This window comes from Branchiostoma floridae, chromosome 7 (genome assembly GCF_000003815.2).
Source record: "Branchiostoma floridae strain S238N-H82 chromosome 7, Bfl_VNyyK, whole genome shotgun sequence".
Lineage (NCBI taxonomy): Eukaryota > Metazoa > Chordata > Leptocardii > Amphioxiformes > Branchiostomatidae > Branchiostoma > Branchiostoma floridae.
In genome coordinates this window covers 4,986,494-5,000,226 of record NC_049985.1, presented here as the reverse complement: position 1 = coordinate 5,000,226, position 13,733 = coordinate 4,986,494, and the positions used below count along the sequence as shown (strand labels likewise).

At 42.1% G+C, this 13,733-nt stretch overlaps 2 protein-coding genes across 3 annotated transcripts in view; one reads left to right on the top strand and one right to left on the bottom strand.

The window, feature by feature from the left end:
• Window positions 1-5,165, top strand: part of LOC118419571 (NADH dehydrogenase [ubiquinone] 1 subunit C2-like) — a 6,199-nt gene extending 1,034 nt beyond the window's left edge. For both annotated transcript variants that reach the window (XR_004831632.1, XM_035826015.1), the window contains exons 2-3: window positions 3,270-3,413; window positions 4,075-5,165. Coding sequence is in view for 1 of the 2 variants with exons in the window: in XM_035826015.1 (XP_035681908.1) it covers window positions 3,270-3,413; window positions 4,075-4,124 (194 nt within the window). In the remaining variant the exon portion in view is untranslated. The remainder of the gene's footprint in view (window positions 1-3,269; window positions 3,414-4,074) is intronic.
• On the bottom strand, window positions 5,123-13,581 carry LOC118419577 (coiled-coil domain-containing protein 169-like). Its single transcript, XM_035826023.1, has 6 exons — window positions 13,395-13,581; window positions 12,803-12,885; window positions 11,017-11,174; window positions 8,167-8,265; window positions 7,017-7,070; window positions 5,123-6,473 (listed from the first exon to the last, which is right to left on the bottom strand). The coding sequence occupies exons 1-6, from the start codon at window positions 13,511-13,513 to the stop codon at window positions 6,207-6,209; spliced, it is 780 nt and encodes a 259-aa protein (XP_035681916.1). The 5' UTR covers window positions 13,514-13,581; the 3' UTR covers window positions 5,123-6,206.
• Between the last annotated feature and the right edge of the window lie 152 nt (window positions 13,582-13,733).

The window sequence follows — 13,733 nt, the reverse complement described above, 5'->3', positions numbered from 1 at the left end:
AAATTATGTATTTCACAAGATCAGTTTTTACCATCTCTGTATCTCCTGGGCTTGAAGACAGTAACATTTTTTCTCTGCAAGAATTTTTTTCTTCGAGTTTGACCAATCCTGTTTCAGTCATTTCATCATTTCGTCTTGTGCTTCTACTGTTACTTCTGTGTACCCCATGTTGGGCATTACCATGTTCAAACACTGATATAGAGGTCTATTTCAGCATGTTCTAAAATGTATTGTGCCTTTTCTTGCATCCCTTGAGCACATCATTCATTCCAAGGTGCAGCTAGACCTTTCAGGAAGTACATTTGCTCCTTTTGGCGTGGCTTTCTGTCTGGAAGTCAGCCGGCTTGATCACACAGGAAATTTATGTCTCCTCCTTTGAAGACTGAAAGAGCAAAGATCTCTCGTCTGGTGTTGCATTTCTCTCTGATAACAGTTCCCAGTGGCTAGCGGAAAGCCAGGAATCCCTCCAAGCAAATAAGACTCTTTAATACCTCCAACTGGAAAGCCCTGATAAACGTACTTTACAGTCTGCACGGAATCCCTACAGTGTGGGAAAGCCGGCGACTGGGGGTTTCCTGTCTATTCATGTATTGTGACGCCGTCTAGCTAACACAGAAAAGTCAAGACTAGGAGTAGGAGGTTCCAGCCAGCTAGTGTGTGTAAGTCTGGGTGGTGTGGGAAAGTGCCTACACTGCCCTTCTCCATTGTGTGGTAGGTTTAGGAGGTGACCCAGGAGTGGGACAAGGTTGGGCAGGCCTTGTGCCCAGCCAGGTGAGGTCAGGCAGGGTCATGGTCTGATGAACAGCAGCCAGACACAACAAATGACGCCCATTGTTCTCCCATTGCTTGCCGTTCCAGACCTTGCACACAAAAGCATTTTCAACCTCACAAAAAAAGTCAAACCACAAGGGTTGATTGAGAGAAAAGAAGGAAAGTTGACTGTTCCAAGGCTCTTGATATACCTTAACATTTAGCTCTGTCACAAAGGTGCTAATTCGTAACAGAAGAAGTATCCAAATGTTTCACATGAACGGCAAAACACAATGATTTTTCTTTTGCAGACTTCAACAGCCTTGTATTTTTTTGAATTTCAATGACCCTGAAGAATGCTTTCTGAGCAGCTTTGCAGACTACCAGCTTTGCCATCTAGCAGACATAGAGGTTGTCCTATTTTTCCACAGGTGTGCAGGTGTTTAAGTTCACCTGTGTTCAGATGTGCACACCCTCTTCGGGAAGACAGGCATGGCTTTGTCAGTCAGAAACATCAAGATTTGTGTTTGTTTCCACTTTTAGTATACAATATCTTGACTACACACACACGCCTGCCTGCCTGCCTGGTATATCTTACAGGTTACCTGGGAGGACATTTGCATAGTCCTCACTTTGGCAGGTGTGAAATATGACACTGGTACTTAACTGTAGGGGTTTCCCAAGTCTGCAACCACAAGGTTCAAACATCTGGTGAACTTCTTTGCTGAATAGAAGCTGTATATAGTCAAAGTATGATAAGCTGTTGTGACACAAAATCCCTATAAGTCTGGACAAGCTATGATATAAAGCAGATCTGCACCACTGTAAAGGACTGATAAGTGAGACAGGTAGTCCAATGGGTAGACTTTGTACCTGGACAGTTTTTCCTTACACAAGGGCATTGTTGGGCCCTTTACTCTGATGATGTGTCTAGACTAGAAGGAATGTTTGCATTTGGTGTCTGACCCTGTCGGCCCAGGACTCAGGGGTTAGGTTTGGCACAGGGCTGCCATTGGACGGGTGTTTCCCCGCTGTCTCCTCCAATGTCTAGACGGTGTTTGACATCAAACATTCAATTTTTTTTCCTGCCACCTTTTGTTCTCGATACCTCGCACACCTCAGTAGCATTTTAGGTTTTCACAATTTTACTCAGAGCCTCTTACCTAGAATGTATGCAAATCCTTGTATTTTAGGAGATTTTACTTGAACTTAAAAGCCCATTTGATAGAGTAATAGTGTCCTCTGGATAACTTCAAGTCAATTACTGAGATCTGTAGCAGGCTGAAGCAGGATTTCTAGGCAAGCCCTTGAGTGGGTAAGGGCCAGTAGAGCCAGGTAATTGGCTACGGTTGGATAGCAGTGTTAACAAGGCCAATCACAAGGGCATATGTTAATGTTATTATTACCTGAACCTTGTCCAAGAACTATGTCGAGTTACTCATGGCTCCCATTAGGTGTACCATCGATCAGGACTGGTCCATTATCCTGAGAGGGGTGACCCACCTGTGGCTGGCAGGACTGGTCTATTGTTCTGAGGGGGAGTGATCCTCTGTAGCTGTCAAGTTGAATTAAGAAATATAAAGGGAAAACACAAAAAGAGCCCAGACTGTCCCACCTTTCCCGCTTTTCCCCTCAGTTTCTATCTCCACGTCTCACAGACATGAATGAGATGTCCCAAAAAGGCTTGTAGATAAATCCATACTTATTATATTATATAAAGGCCCAGCTGTGTAAGCAAATCCCAAGGCAAAGGTTATTCCAATAAAGGTTGCTATATAAGCCCTCTTCCTGCTCCACCTGCAATATGATTACCTGTTTCCTTCCTGTCTGCTTTGGTGATAGCTATAGACTGGTAGTCTATGGTGGTCTTTGTTGGCAAGGAGCATTGTTACCTCCGTAAAATGGAGGTACAATTTACTGCTTTCAGTGTGTCTGTCTGTGTGTGTTTCCAACTTTCCACATATTTTTTGTCAGCACAAGTTTAGAGGGTCCGATTGATTGTGATGATATTTTGCAGGGCTCGAAATACTATGCAGGTTGGTGCAGGTAAAATTGGAACTGTGAATGTATTTCTGGTGTCTACCTGCACCTAACCTGCTATGGTCCATGTACTGGGTTTTATACATAAATGTCCTATGATGTAGGTGTGTGTGGATTGTTATTAGCTGCACCGACTGTTACCATCTATAAAGTATAGAAGAAAAATAGTAATGGTTTCTGAACAATTTTAGTATGATCCAAATAAATTCAGAGTGGTGCAGGTAAAATTTGTCTGGTGTAGGTAATTTTCAGTGTTACCTGCACCAGTGCAGGTATGCAGAAAAAAGTATTTCGAGTCCTGTTTTGCTATGTCATATATCGATTGTGATGATATTTGCTAAATGGATTGTGATGTTATTTGCTATATGAAAAGCACTATTGCAGAGCAAATTTGTTCAAGCTCAATGCACCAGCCCTCTAATAAAAATCTAGCAATCGATCATAGCTTATCATGTCTTCTTTTGTTGCTCCTCCCACAGGTGTTCAGCGGCACATTCTCTTTGCTGGTATTGGCACGGTGGCTGCCTACTACTTCACCAAAGCGGAAAACAACAGGAACGCTAGAAGAGACTTGATCATCGAGGACTATATGAAGAAACACCCAGAAGACTTCCCACCACAAGGTACAGCTTAAGTAGATTAACTTGCGCTGGACTGTAGTCTGTGAAGATCTCTAATAATCTGTAAATGGCACTTGGATAACAAATTTGCTTTCATTCAGTAACGATATGTTGTAAAGATCTTGTGTACTGTACATATATGATTATTGCCCCACCTCAAAGATGAACCTTGTATATTGTACATTTTGGAACAGTTTTACTCTTCGTTTTTTGTGATGACCTCTCCAATGGCCAACATGCATTTCCTGTATCGCTATAATTTGCTCCTGTTACAGGTGTGAAAACCTGCTTTCCCCTCCTACTGCAAAGTTAAGTTCCCCTGAAAAAGAAATAGATTTATGGTATTTTCTATAACAGATATCACAAAATGACAGAATAAGGCAGTTTTTAGTGGCATACTGTAAATGCATTTAAGTGCGCGGAGATTTAATTTTGCGGTAGCGGGAAAATGGACTTTTCACTGTGGTTTTAATTTCGCGATAGCACCATGCACTGTAGTCTCTTACTGTTATGGAAAAATGTTAGCGGTGGTTTTAAATTCACGGTGAAGCGGCCACCGCGAACATTAAACCACCGCGAACATTTCTGCATTTACAGTAATTTATGTAAGGCATAAGTTGAATAAAAAACAATTGCATCACTTATTTGTTTTGCTGTTTTCCAGGAGGAAAGACCTTTAACGACGTGCTGATACCGTGGGCGCCCATCCGCTGAGTGCGGCCATGATGACAACACACCACCAGCCCCCCTCCCCCTCCAGAGTTTAACACAGCAGCCAGGCAGGGCCCAGCAGCTTGTGATGGTCCATGCAGCAGCAGTCCTGTTTTCGCTTCAGCTAACCTACGTAGTAACCAGGCGTTTGGCACACAGCACGTCCCTGTAACCAGGCTTGCACAGTCAGGGCTTTGTTTATGACGAGAGAGAGAGTAGCTAGCCGTGATAGTTCTAGTCATGTGGTTTATATGTTTATAGAGATAAGCACTGATGGAATGGTGCTATTTGAAGGAATGGACCTTCCCGCATAAGGGTTAGGCATTCTGGAACGTTTTGAATTTCCTACTTCTTTGCTCCGGTCTCCCGAGCTCCAAAGGCAGCCCCTGCCCTGACTGGCTTTGTTTGGCATTGTGCTTTAGGCCTTTAGGCAATTTTTCTTTGTCAGCAGCACAGGGTAGAAATGGACTGCATCTGGAGTTTGGGAGGCTTCTTTCCTATCGTAGTACCACACTACCACCCCTGTATTAAGCAACAGTCAGTGATATGAAAGGACATTGGAAGTGCTTGTCGTATGTTGTACCTAGCCGTTGTGATGTTACCTCGGCGCGTGATATTTTTGTTCGTCTGTGTGCCTTGAAAAAAAGTTTTGCTGTATGTATGTGTGAGTGTCTGTAAAGGAAACATTTGAACATGCGGGTGCACACCAACTCAGGCAGGGAGCAACTGATGTGTATAACAATGGAAGAAGGACTACATCATTAAATGATGTGCTTGTTACAGAAAGAGGTCGTTTGTAAGAAATTACATCGATCCGGTTCGTGTTTTGAACTCCTGCTTGAGAATCAAAGTGACAGAAAGGAAAACAGTTGCCTGTATCAGGATCGGACTTAGGAACGGATCAAACCTCTGGACTTTTATTCTGTCTTTTCTCTATAACGTGTTATAATAACCAGGAGTTTCTAAAAAGAATTGTACATAGAAGAGACTGGACTCGCTGCTGTATACCCTGTCGGCTGCTTTAATAAAAAGTAGTATGGTTGACAACTTTTTGTCTGCTCTAGTTCTTACACAAGATGATATCTTTCCATATAATTTTAGGAAGACTGAACTTGCGTCTCTTTTATTCTACAAAAAGTATACTAGTAGTATATTCTGCTTAGACAAATCAGACAAATGTCTACACACCACCAACTTGTCATCTGCAAAGTAAAATATTGACACGAATCTGAATGCAAAATTACTTTAGCAATGACTATTTTTTATAGCTTAAAATAATTGATTTAAAACCCTGTCTATGGCCAGCAATATGAGCCACAATTGTTTGTACATTTCCCAAGATTAAGAATAGATATCTGCACAACCACAGCAACACTAGAATACAACTTACCAAGGAGGCTAACCTCCTCGAACTTACTAACAAACATTGTTTCAGGTGATTGACACCTATCATATAAATAGTAACTCTATGGAGAACTTCTTTTCAAGAACGCATTCTGTATTTACAACTCATGTAGTCAAGTTATTGGCTAAAACCGTTGTGCACCTTAACTAAGTACCTCTCCAAGATCTTGCAGAAAAGAATAACTTTATATCTGGATCCACACCTATCTTATTTCTTGATATGCTGCTTCAGTTTTTGTTTTAAGAGAGCACACATCCTTAAGTTAAAGATTTGAAACAACTCCCAAATGTTCATTCGTTTAATTTCATTAAACTAAAACTGAATTTTTGCCACACTTACCAGCATGGTACATAGACTCATTTTGACTGGATATCTGTTTCTCTCCATATTCTTTTGGTCTGCCTACTTCATTTAAATTTCTTATGAAAAGCCCCAAAGCAAGACTTGACTTCACATGGCCTAATTGATTGTTAATTTGCTTCTCAACGAATGTTCACCTGAACTGCCCCCCACTCCAATCAAAAAGTTACAGACTAATATTTTACTTCAGCCAATTGGATAATGGCGTATGTTAAGGGCCAGTTGTTAAACTTTGCCTAACAGCAACTTCATGAAATGTTGCAGAACAGCAAGTTTTCTTCCATAGCTTCAAGCCAAGTCTTTAAACTGTGTGTAGTCCTTCAGTTTGACCCCGGTGACTTGGACTGGTCGCTTCGCGGGCTCCGTTCCGGGCTTTGACTTTTCCTCTGCGGTGAGGGAGACTTCTTTAACTTCGGAAGCTTCTTGACCGCGGCCGTCTTCTTGATGGGGCCCTTCTTGGGGTCGAGGATTCTCTGGTTGTTTGGAACGTCTCGTGGCGACATGCCTATCTTCCCAGTAACTGCGACAACATCAGCGTCGAGTGACACGCGTTCCCGCCGCTTCTTGTCTTCAATCGCAAGACGAGCCTGTTGAATCAAACATCATCAAAGAAAGTGTTAACAAAGATATTCCTCCAAATATCTATGTTGCCTAAATATATATGCTGTAGTATTACACATGTACCTTTGCTCTGCAAGTCAAGCAGTAGTTGGTAAGAGACACACTTGGTTGAACTCTCTCTCTCTGTCAGTGTACAGACTATGACACTACGAAAAACCAAGGAGGTTATCTGAACTAAGCGGCAGAGGAGACTAAGTGCACATTAAATACACATGGCATATGAGCTTCATGACTGCCTGCTGAACACAGATTCAAAGCCATAAAAGTCTCACTGAAGTGACCTTTTCTTTCTTGTAAAATCACAAAAGACTGTACAGTTACTGATTGTGAACATTTTTGTTAAAGCCACTTTCACCTTCTCCCTGCTACCTAACCCCATAAACAATAGTGAATTGGTATCCAAACAGATACTTTAGTGTTCTAAGGAAGAAACTCCTCATTTTGATTAAGATGGCTCATGCCAAAATCAATTTTAGCAAATTAATGTCTTGAGCAAAAGCACCACTTACCTGATGAATTTCTGTCAGGTACTGTTTTCTCTCATCGTTTGCCTTGTGAAAGGCCTGTAGCAAAAAACAAAACAAAAACAATGTAGGTCAGACAAATATCACTATATTAATCTCATAAACATTATTAGACAATCAACCCAAAATCTGTACATATTGTAGACACCTGACATCCCCTAATAACCTCATGGGTGAAAGGATATCAAAGAAAACTGCCCCCCATTCCTCAGGTTCCAACTGTCTACATAGTCCACATGCCTGAGCAACTCCTGATAGGAAAAGGCTGGAACAGATTTGCTGACTTTTAGAGAGAGCCTCTAATGGTCTTGGATAATGGCCAGACAGACTTCTCCAGATCAAACATGGTAGATGGATGGATGTCAGGTGTAACATAAGATAGTAGCTACCATAGGTCTAGCCCCAGGACAATTTTAAGGCTTCAATCTCAGTGAGTCAGATTATCTCCAGCATGATGGTTCTGACATGGGGACTGAGAAGTCATCCACATGCCTGGGTGCCATCCAATTACTACCTGATTGATTTACTACCTGAAGAAAAATCAGAAGTGGGTGTAAAAAAATAAAAAATAAATTAACGGGTCTTAGTGGCAAGTGTGCAGATGTTGACACACTGGCAGCACCAAATCCGTAGGTGTTTTTGGCACCTTTAGACAGATTAGCCGTGAGGCTAGGTGTGGTTGACTCTACACCGTCATGGGGGAAGGGGCATGGCGATTATCGAACTCAGGACCTACTGATTCTGATTCCAACGCTCTAGCCATTGTGCCACACAGAAGCGAGTGTAAGGAGCCCAGTTTAAGTGATTGAATGGTACCCAAGCTAGCTGTCCACTGGCAAGGGATGTAAAATTTTCCATCCATGACGTCAAGCTTAGTAGGTAATCTGTATCAACATCAGCCCAGTTCTGGAGAATTGCGCAGTGATGAAGGGGACACCATCCGTACAACGCTGCTGAAAATGGCCCTCAGAGCTCAGAGTCTTGTTGGGCAAGCTACTTTCTTGCTTTGTATGGCCAGTTCAGCAAGGTAGCTGAGGACATATGGAGACATGGGCCATGTGGATATGTTCTTTGTATACAAAAGAGCTGTTCTTTCACAGGAGGGCAAGAAGAGGAGATGAAGACTAGACCTGACCTTGGACTCCTGATCTAGTCTCCACTCGTAGTCCCGGAGTTGTCCCTCAAGACTCTGCTTCTCCTTCTCCATCTGCTTCATCAGTTTCTTAAGACTGGCCTAGAGTACAAGGAAGTAAACCAAAGAACATGAATTAAGAACATGTATGGAAGCATCACCAAGCCAATGGTGGGAGGAAGATTGTTAACTTTTCCCGTGGCCTGACTTATGTGCTTTCAAAAATGGTGCAGTCTGAAATTTTGGGATCTTTTCTCCCAAAGTCTATATGGACATGAGCTGCATGAATATCATGTACATGTGTGTAGCGGTGTACCGAAAGTGCGAAAAGGAACGAAAAGGAGCGAAAAGGAACGAAAAGGAACGAAAAGGAACGAAAAGGAAAGTACCGAAAGTGCGAAAAGGAACGAAAAGGAACGAAAAGGAAAGTACCGAAAGTGCGAAAAGGAACGAAAAGGAACGAAAAGATTGGATAGGAACGAAAAGGAACGAAAAGGAAAGTACCGAAAGTGCGAAAAGGAACGAAGTATGAAGCAAAGTGAAATAAAATCGATGGGAATATAAGGTAACGGTACTGTGATCGGCAAATGCATTTGAAACGGACTTTATTTTTGTATTTTGTGGCTTGTTCCACGAAATTCCTAGAGCTCCAATGGTTCAACGGCGAACCGGCGGGAAAGTGCACGCGTGGAAATAGCTAAAGACAAATCAAAGGCGATGGGCGGAGTCACGAATCAGTGCGTCCCGGGTTCCCACGCGGGCTGTCTCAGATCAAATGGGGGGAGGGGGGGGTTGAAAGCCGCTGAGTAGCACGCTAGAAAAACGTTTGACGGGTTGACATTCTGGTGTAGGTTATTTTTCTACGGTCCCAAAAATGTCACAAAGTCGTTTTCTAGTGGTCCCGGCCTAAATTATAAGTGGCCCCTGGCAATCGGGACGCCGCGTTGATTTCAATTTGAGGCCTGGTTCCAAAGACCTTTTCTGCCGAACCTGCACGGGAGACGTGAGTCGCCCGCCAGATCTCTCCGTAGTTTCCCAATATCCTTTGCACAAATTCCTCACGTTGGCCATTTCTTCCCGCAAAATTATTAATACTCATGGTACAACGTGAAGAAAACTCCTTGGTACAATGTATACTTGTCTATCCTTTCACAGCTTTTCTTTTGTCGTGAACGAGCAAAAAGATATGTCTCCAGTCTCCAGAAAACCATGTTGTGGGCCCTGTTGAAGGGAGTTGTCATGCTCGTGGGGCAGCAGTTTATTAGCATATCCTTCCTGACCGGACTTCTATTAGACGTAAATAATCGCAGGTCATTTGCATGCGGCGCTCCCATCCTGGGAGAACAGAAGCCACCCAAATACAACAACAACGCTACAATCTTTCCTCATTCTGAAAATGTATATTAATCGATATTTATCCATCACCCACCAGTAACTGAATTTTAGTCCTTACTTTCTTATCTCAGTTATGTTTCCTTGTATTTCGCTGATCTTCAGAGAATAATTTAGCCACACAAACACAACAGCCTAAAACAGCCCCGTAAAAATTTGATATTGCCGAATTCTGAGTAAAAGAAAACACGTTTCATAGGCTTCTAACGCCCGCAGTACCGGTTCCTTATATTCTCATTGATTTTATTTTAGTTTGCTTCATACTTCGTTCCTTTTCGTTCCTTTTCGTTCCTTTTCGTTCCTTTTCGTTCCTTTTCGTTCCTTTTCGCACTATCGGTAGACCCGTGTGTAGCATGAATCAAGTGTTGTTACAAATACGTTCCATGATCTTGAGTTTTGCTTTTTGATACAGAAATGATGTTTTGATATGACAGTATTAGCAAGTGATAAGAGGGAGTCAATATCAGTGAAGTGAAATCATAACTCACAAAGCCTATTAAACTTTGGGAGATGGTGGGATTTACCTGGGCTATCCCATTTGAGTGGAGGGGATGTCAGGACTTCAAGCAAATAATGGGGGGGGGGGGGAATCTAAGAAATTTAAGCTTTAGAACACCGATGTTGACATTTTGCTACCATCTCCTCATTGGTTATGGGGATAGGCATCAGTGAGAAGATTAAAAGATGTTTTAGAAATTGTACTTTAAGTGGATGGGAAAACACAAGCATGATAAAGTGGTGGGTGATGTTTCAGCAAAAGGTGCATGTTACAAAGCAGTGTAAAATGACGTAATGCAACAAAAATACCTTCAGCATTGGCCTAATTTGTGCAGACTTGGAAAGGAAAATACTCATGTTATTGCTAAAATACTAAATAAGCATCATAACTAGGCTCTGCTTGAAAAATCATGTAAATGCATAATATATGACTTCATAAAAACATAGGTCTAGATTTGGAGAAATTCAGTAATAGCATACATTAGCCATGCAGTGATGTTCATTACAATAAATACATGTAAGTACAATCAAGGGCTGTGTCCAGAACCTGTTTCTTGGCCCCAGGACAAAAATTTTGCATGTTAGGACAAACCAAAATTTTGCCCAATCCTGATTTTAAAAAATCTGAACTTTGTGACATTAAAGTGACTAATAACAATAAAAATTAACAACACATGGACTGCTAAACAATGAGTATGACAGAAAAAAATTAAAGCTGGAGACAGCCCTAATGCATTCTGATATGCTATGATAAAAATTAGATATAATGATCTAAATAGTTTCACTTAAATCTGGTAACTGCACTTTATATATTGTCAAAATCTGCATGATGAAATGCTCGGACCTATACAGCTGGAGGGAATTAAAATCTTTGGACTTCATAAAGGGGTGAAAAAACATAATGAATTTTATGATGCAAAAACATACAATACAGTATTGTTTAAAGTAGTAAACTTTACTCACATCAGACAGTTCGTCGAAGGTGCGCACGCTGGCGGCGTTCTTCCCGTCCTTGCTGTTCTGTTTGGACTCCTCCAGTTTCTGTCTCAGCAGGATGATCTGTCTGTCCAGCTGACTGTTCATCTCCTCCTGGGTCTCGTAACGAGTCTTCCACTCATTACCTTAATTAAGGACAACACAGAAACTCCATTTTATCAAAATCTTATGGTATACTTACTTACTTACAATGTACTTATCCTTTTTGTCCTTGGACAGACATATGGACATAACTTTTTCTATCTGAGCACCAGATGAGGCCCATGGATGTCATATGTTATACTGATACTGTAAATTCATTTAATTTCACTGTGGTTCTTAATTTCACTGACAGGTGGTTCTATCTTTCCAGCAGTAGGGAGCAGGAAGGTTTTGCTGTGTTTTGAATTTGATGTGGAACCCAATTTGCAGTGTAGTAACATTAAATGGGTTTATGGAAAAGGCTGGGCTGTCTACCTGGGCTGGCTACCTGGGCTGGCTATCACGTCAGGCTACTTGGACCTACGAAAGCCCATTGGGACAAAAGCTGTTTTAGCAGAAGGGTTCTTTGTGCTCAACAAAGAAGCTGTGTCTGAAGGATCTGTGTGTTATTATGTGAATGAGCTGTGTGAAGTGGCAGTGTGTGAAGGAGCTGTGTGTGAAAAGGCTGTGTGAGAAGCAGCTATGTTTGAAGGAGCTGTGTATGTTACATAACCCAGAGGTTCTGGGTTCGAATCAGTTGATATGCCACCGATCTTGTGCGCTTGAGAAGGGCTCTTAACACGACTTTCCTCACTATGGTAGAGAAAAGAGTACCTAGCTTCAGTAAGGGCCCTCCCTCAGATAGGGCAAAGAACCCACCACACTTACGGAAAAGACTAGGGGTCCTTCCTTCCCAGTGTAAATGGTTCAAAACCTTAAGTCCTATCAGCTATGGTCACACCTGGGGTAATTGCTGTCGTATTGAGGTCACCTGAGTTACCACCAAATGGCAACAGTTCCAGACCCTTGCACTTTAGCAACGCTTATTTTAAGCTCCTCACTATTCAATTGTCGATCCTAATGTATGGCGCAGAAGCCTGGACCCTGACAGCCACTAAAGAACGGCTCCTGGATGCCTTTGACCAACTAGCCACCAGTCTAAAGACTAATCCAATCAGCCCGATAAGTCGTGTTAATAGCCCTTCCCAAGGGCACAAGATCGGTGGCATATCAACTGATTTGAACCCAGAACCTCTGGGTTATGTAACACACACAATAGCTTCACACATAGCTTCTTCATTGAGCACAAACAATCCCTACTGCTTAAACAGCTTTTGTCGCAATGGGCTTTCGTAGGTCCAAGTAGCCTGACGTGATAGCCAGCCCAGGTAGACAGCCCAGGTAGACAGCCCAGGTAGACAGCCCAGCCTTTTCCGTAAACCCACATTAAATTGAAGATTCACAACATCATGAATTTGCGGTGGAGAAATCACTGGGAAAAAAATGAAAAAGACCACTGCAAAAGTTTCAAGATATGCTGTAATCTCCAAGTAGATGTAAAGTCTCATTGTTTTACACGTGATCTCCCAACATCTGCTTGGAGATTGACATTATTGAATAGATGAATGTCATTTTGTAGTTAACCACCTTCACCTGCATGCTTTTACAGAATTCTTTGACGACAAGTCAAATACGTATTTTTTTTCAAATCAAGAGTTGCTGAAAGTTACATTATTGCAAAAGAGAAATCATACGTATGTACCATACTCCATAGGCAAAGTTTTCACCTCACCTTCATCTTCAACTCCGTCAAATCTCTTCTCCAGTTCAGAAACTGTCAGTTTCAGCTCAGTGGTGGACTGGTCCAACATTTCCCTTTGAAGGGGGAAATAAATGATTGTTACGATTTTCTGCAGCAGTTCAGAAAAAGTGTACCAAAATAAACATGCTTTTGCTTTGAATAAGAAAATATACAAGGATGGTGTAATGTATTTCTTGGAGCAGTCTGACCAGCGTGAAAAATGTCAACTTTGGGCCAAGTATTTTGAAGTGTGACGTTGCATTTTTAAGGAATTAACTGCTCAAAAATATCTACTAAAATTCACTGCAACAGTCATGAACCGCCTTCTCAATGTCACCGACAAACATTTAATAGGGAATATTTACAATAGCATCAAATGCCACAGTCTGCTGTTCATTTTACAGTCGACTGCTAAAAGAAAGAAATTACAAAAGACCGTACGCGTAACACTGTTATTGTTCTAGCAATTTATCAAAGTTTATCTGCAAAGGTCTACAACTACGCAATGGAAAAGGTCTGCAGTCGTCTCCTAGACGACATCGCAAACACAAAACGACACGTTGACGTTGATATGCGTCCCTACTTCATTTGCTTTTCCTGCTGAATTTCCGCACGGATCCGGTCTAGATCGTAGTCGGCGAAGTCCTCGTCGGACCTTTGGTCGTCCGAGTCCCGGTCGCTGCCTCTGTCCTCGTCGGCCATTTTGGAAGCCTGATCTACCTTGGTGACACCTTAGCTGCTCCGCTTGTCCCGTTGTTAGGCAAGGGCGGGGCTTAACGACAGGTGTAAATAGAAAACTCGCGATGGAGCGGGCCAGTCAGTCACGTCACGGTGCGGTTTATATTGGAAGCGCAGCATATAACTTTCAGCAGACGTCTGAGTGCCGTATTCACCAACAGACGAATAGTAATAGGGGACTTTG

Coding starts and splice junctions, on each gene's coding strand:
- LOC118419577 (XM_035826023.1), bottom strand. CDS start 13,513: ATGGCCGACGAGGACAGAGGCAGCGACCGGGACTCGGACGACCAAAGG. Junction 8,266..11,016: donor CCTTCGACGAACTGTCTGAT/GTGAGTAAAGTT, acceptor CTTGTACTCTAG/GCCAGTCTTAAGAAACTGAT. Junction 7,071..8,166: donor GACTAGATCAGGAGTCCAAG/GTCAGGTCTAGT, acceptor TTTTTGCTACAG/GCCTTTCACAAGGCAAACGA.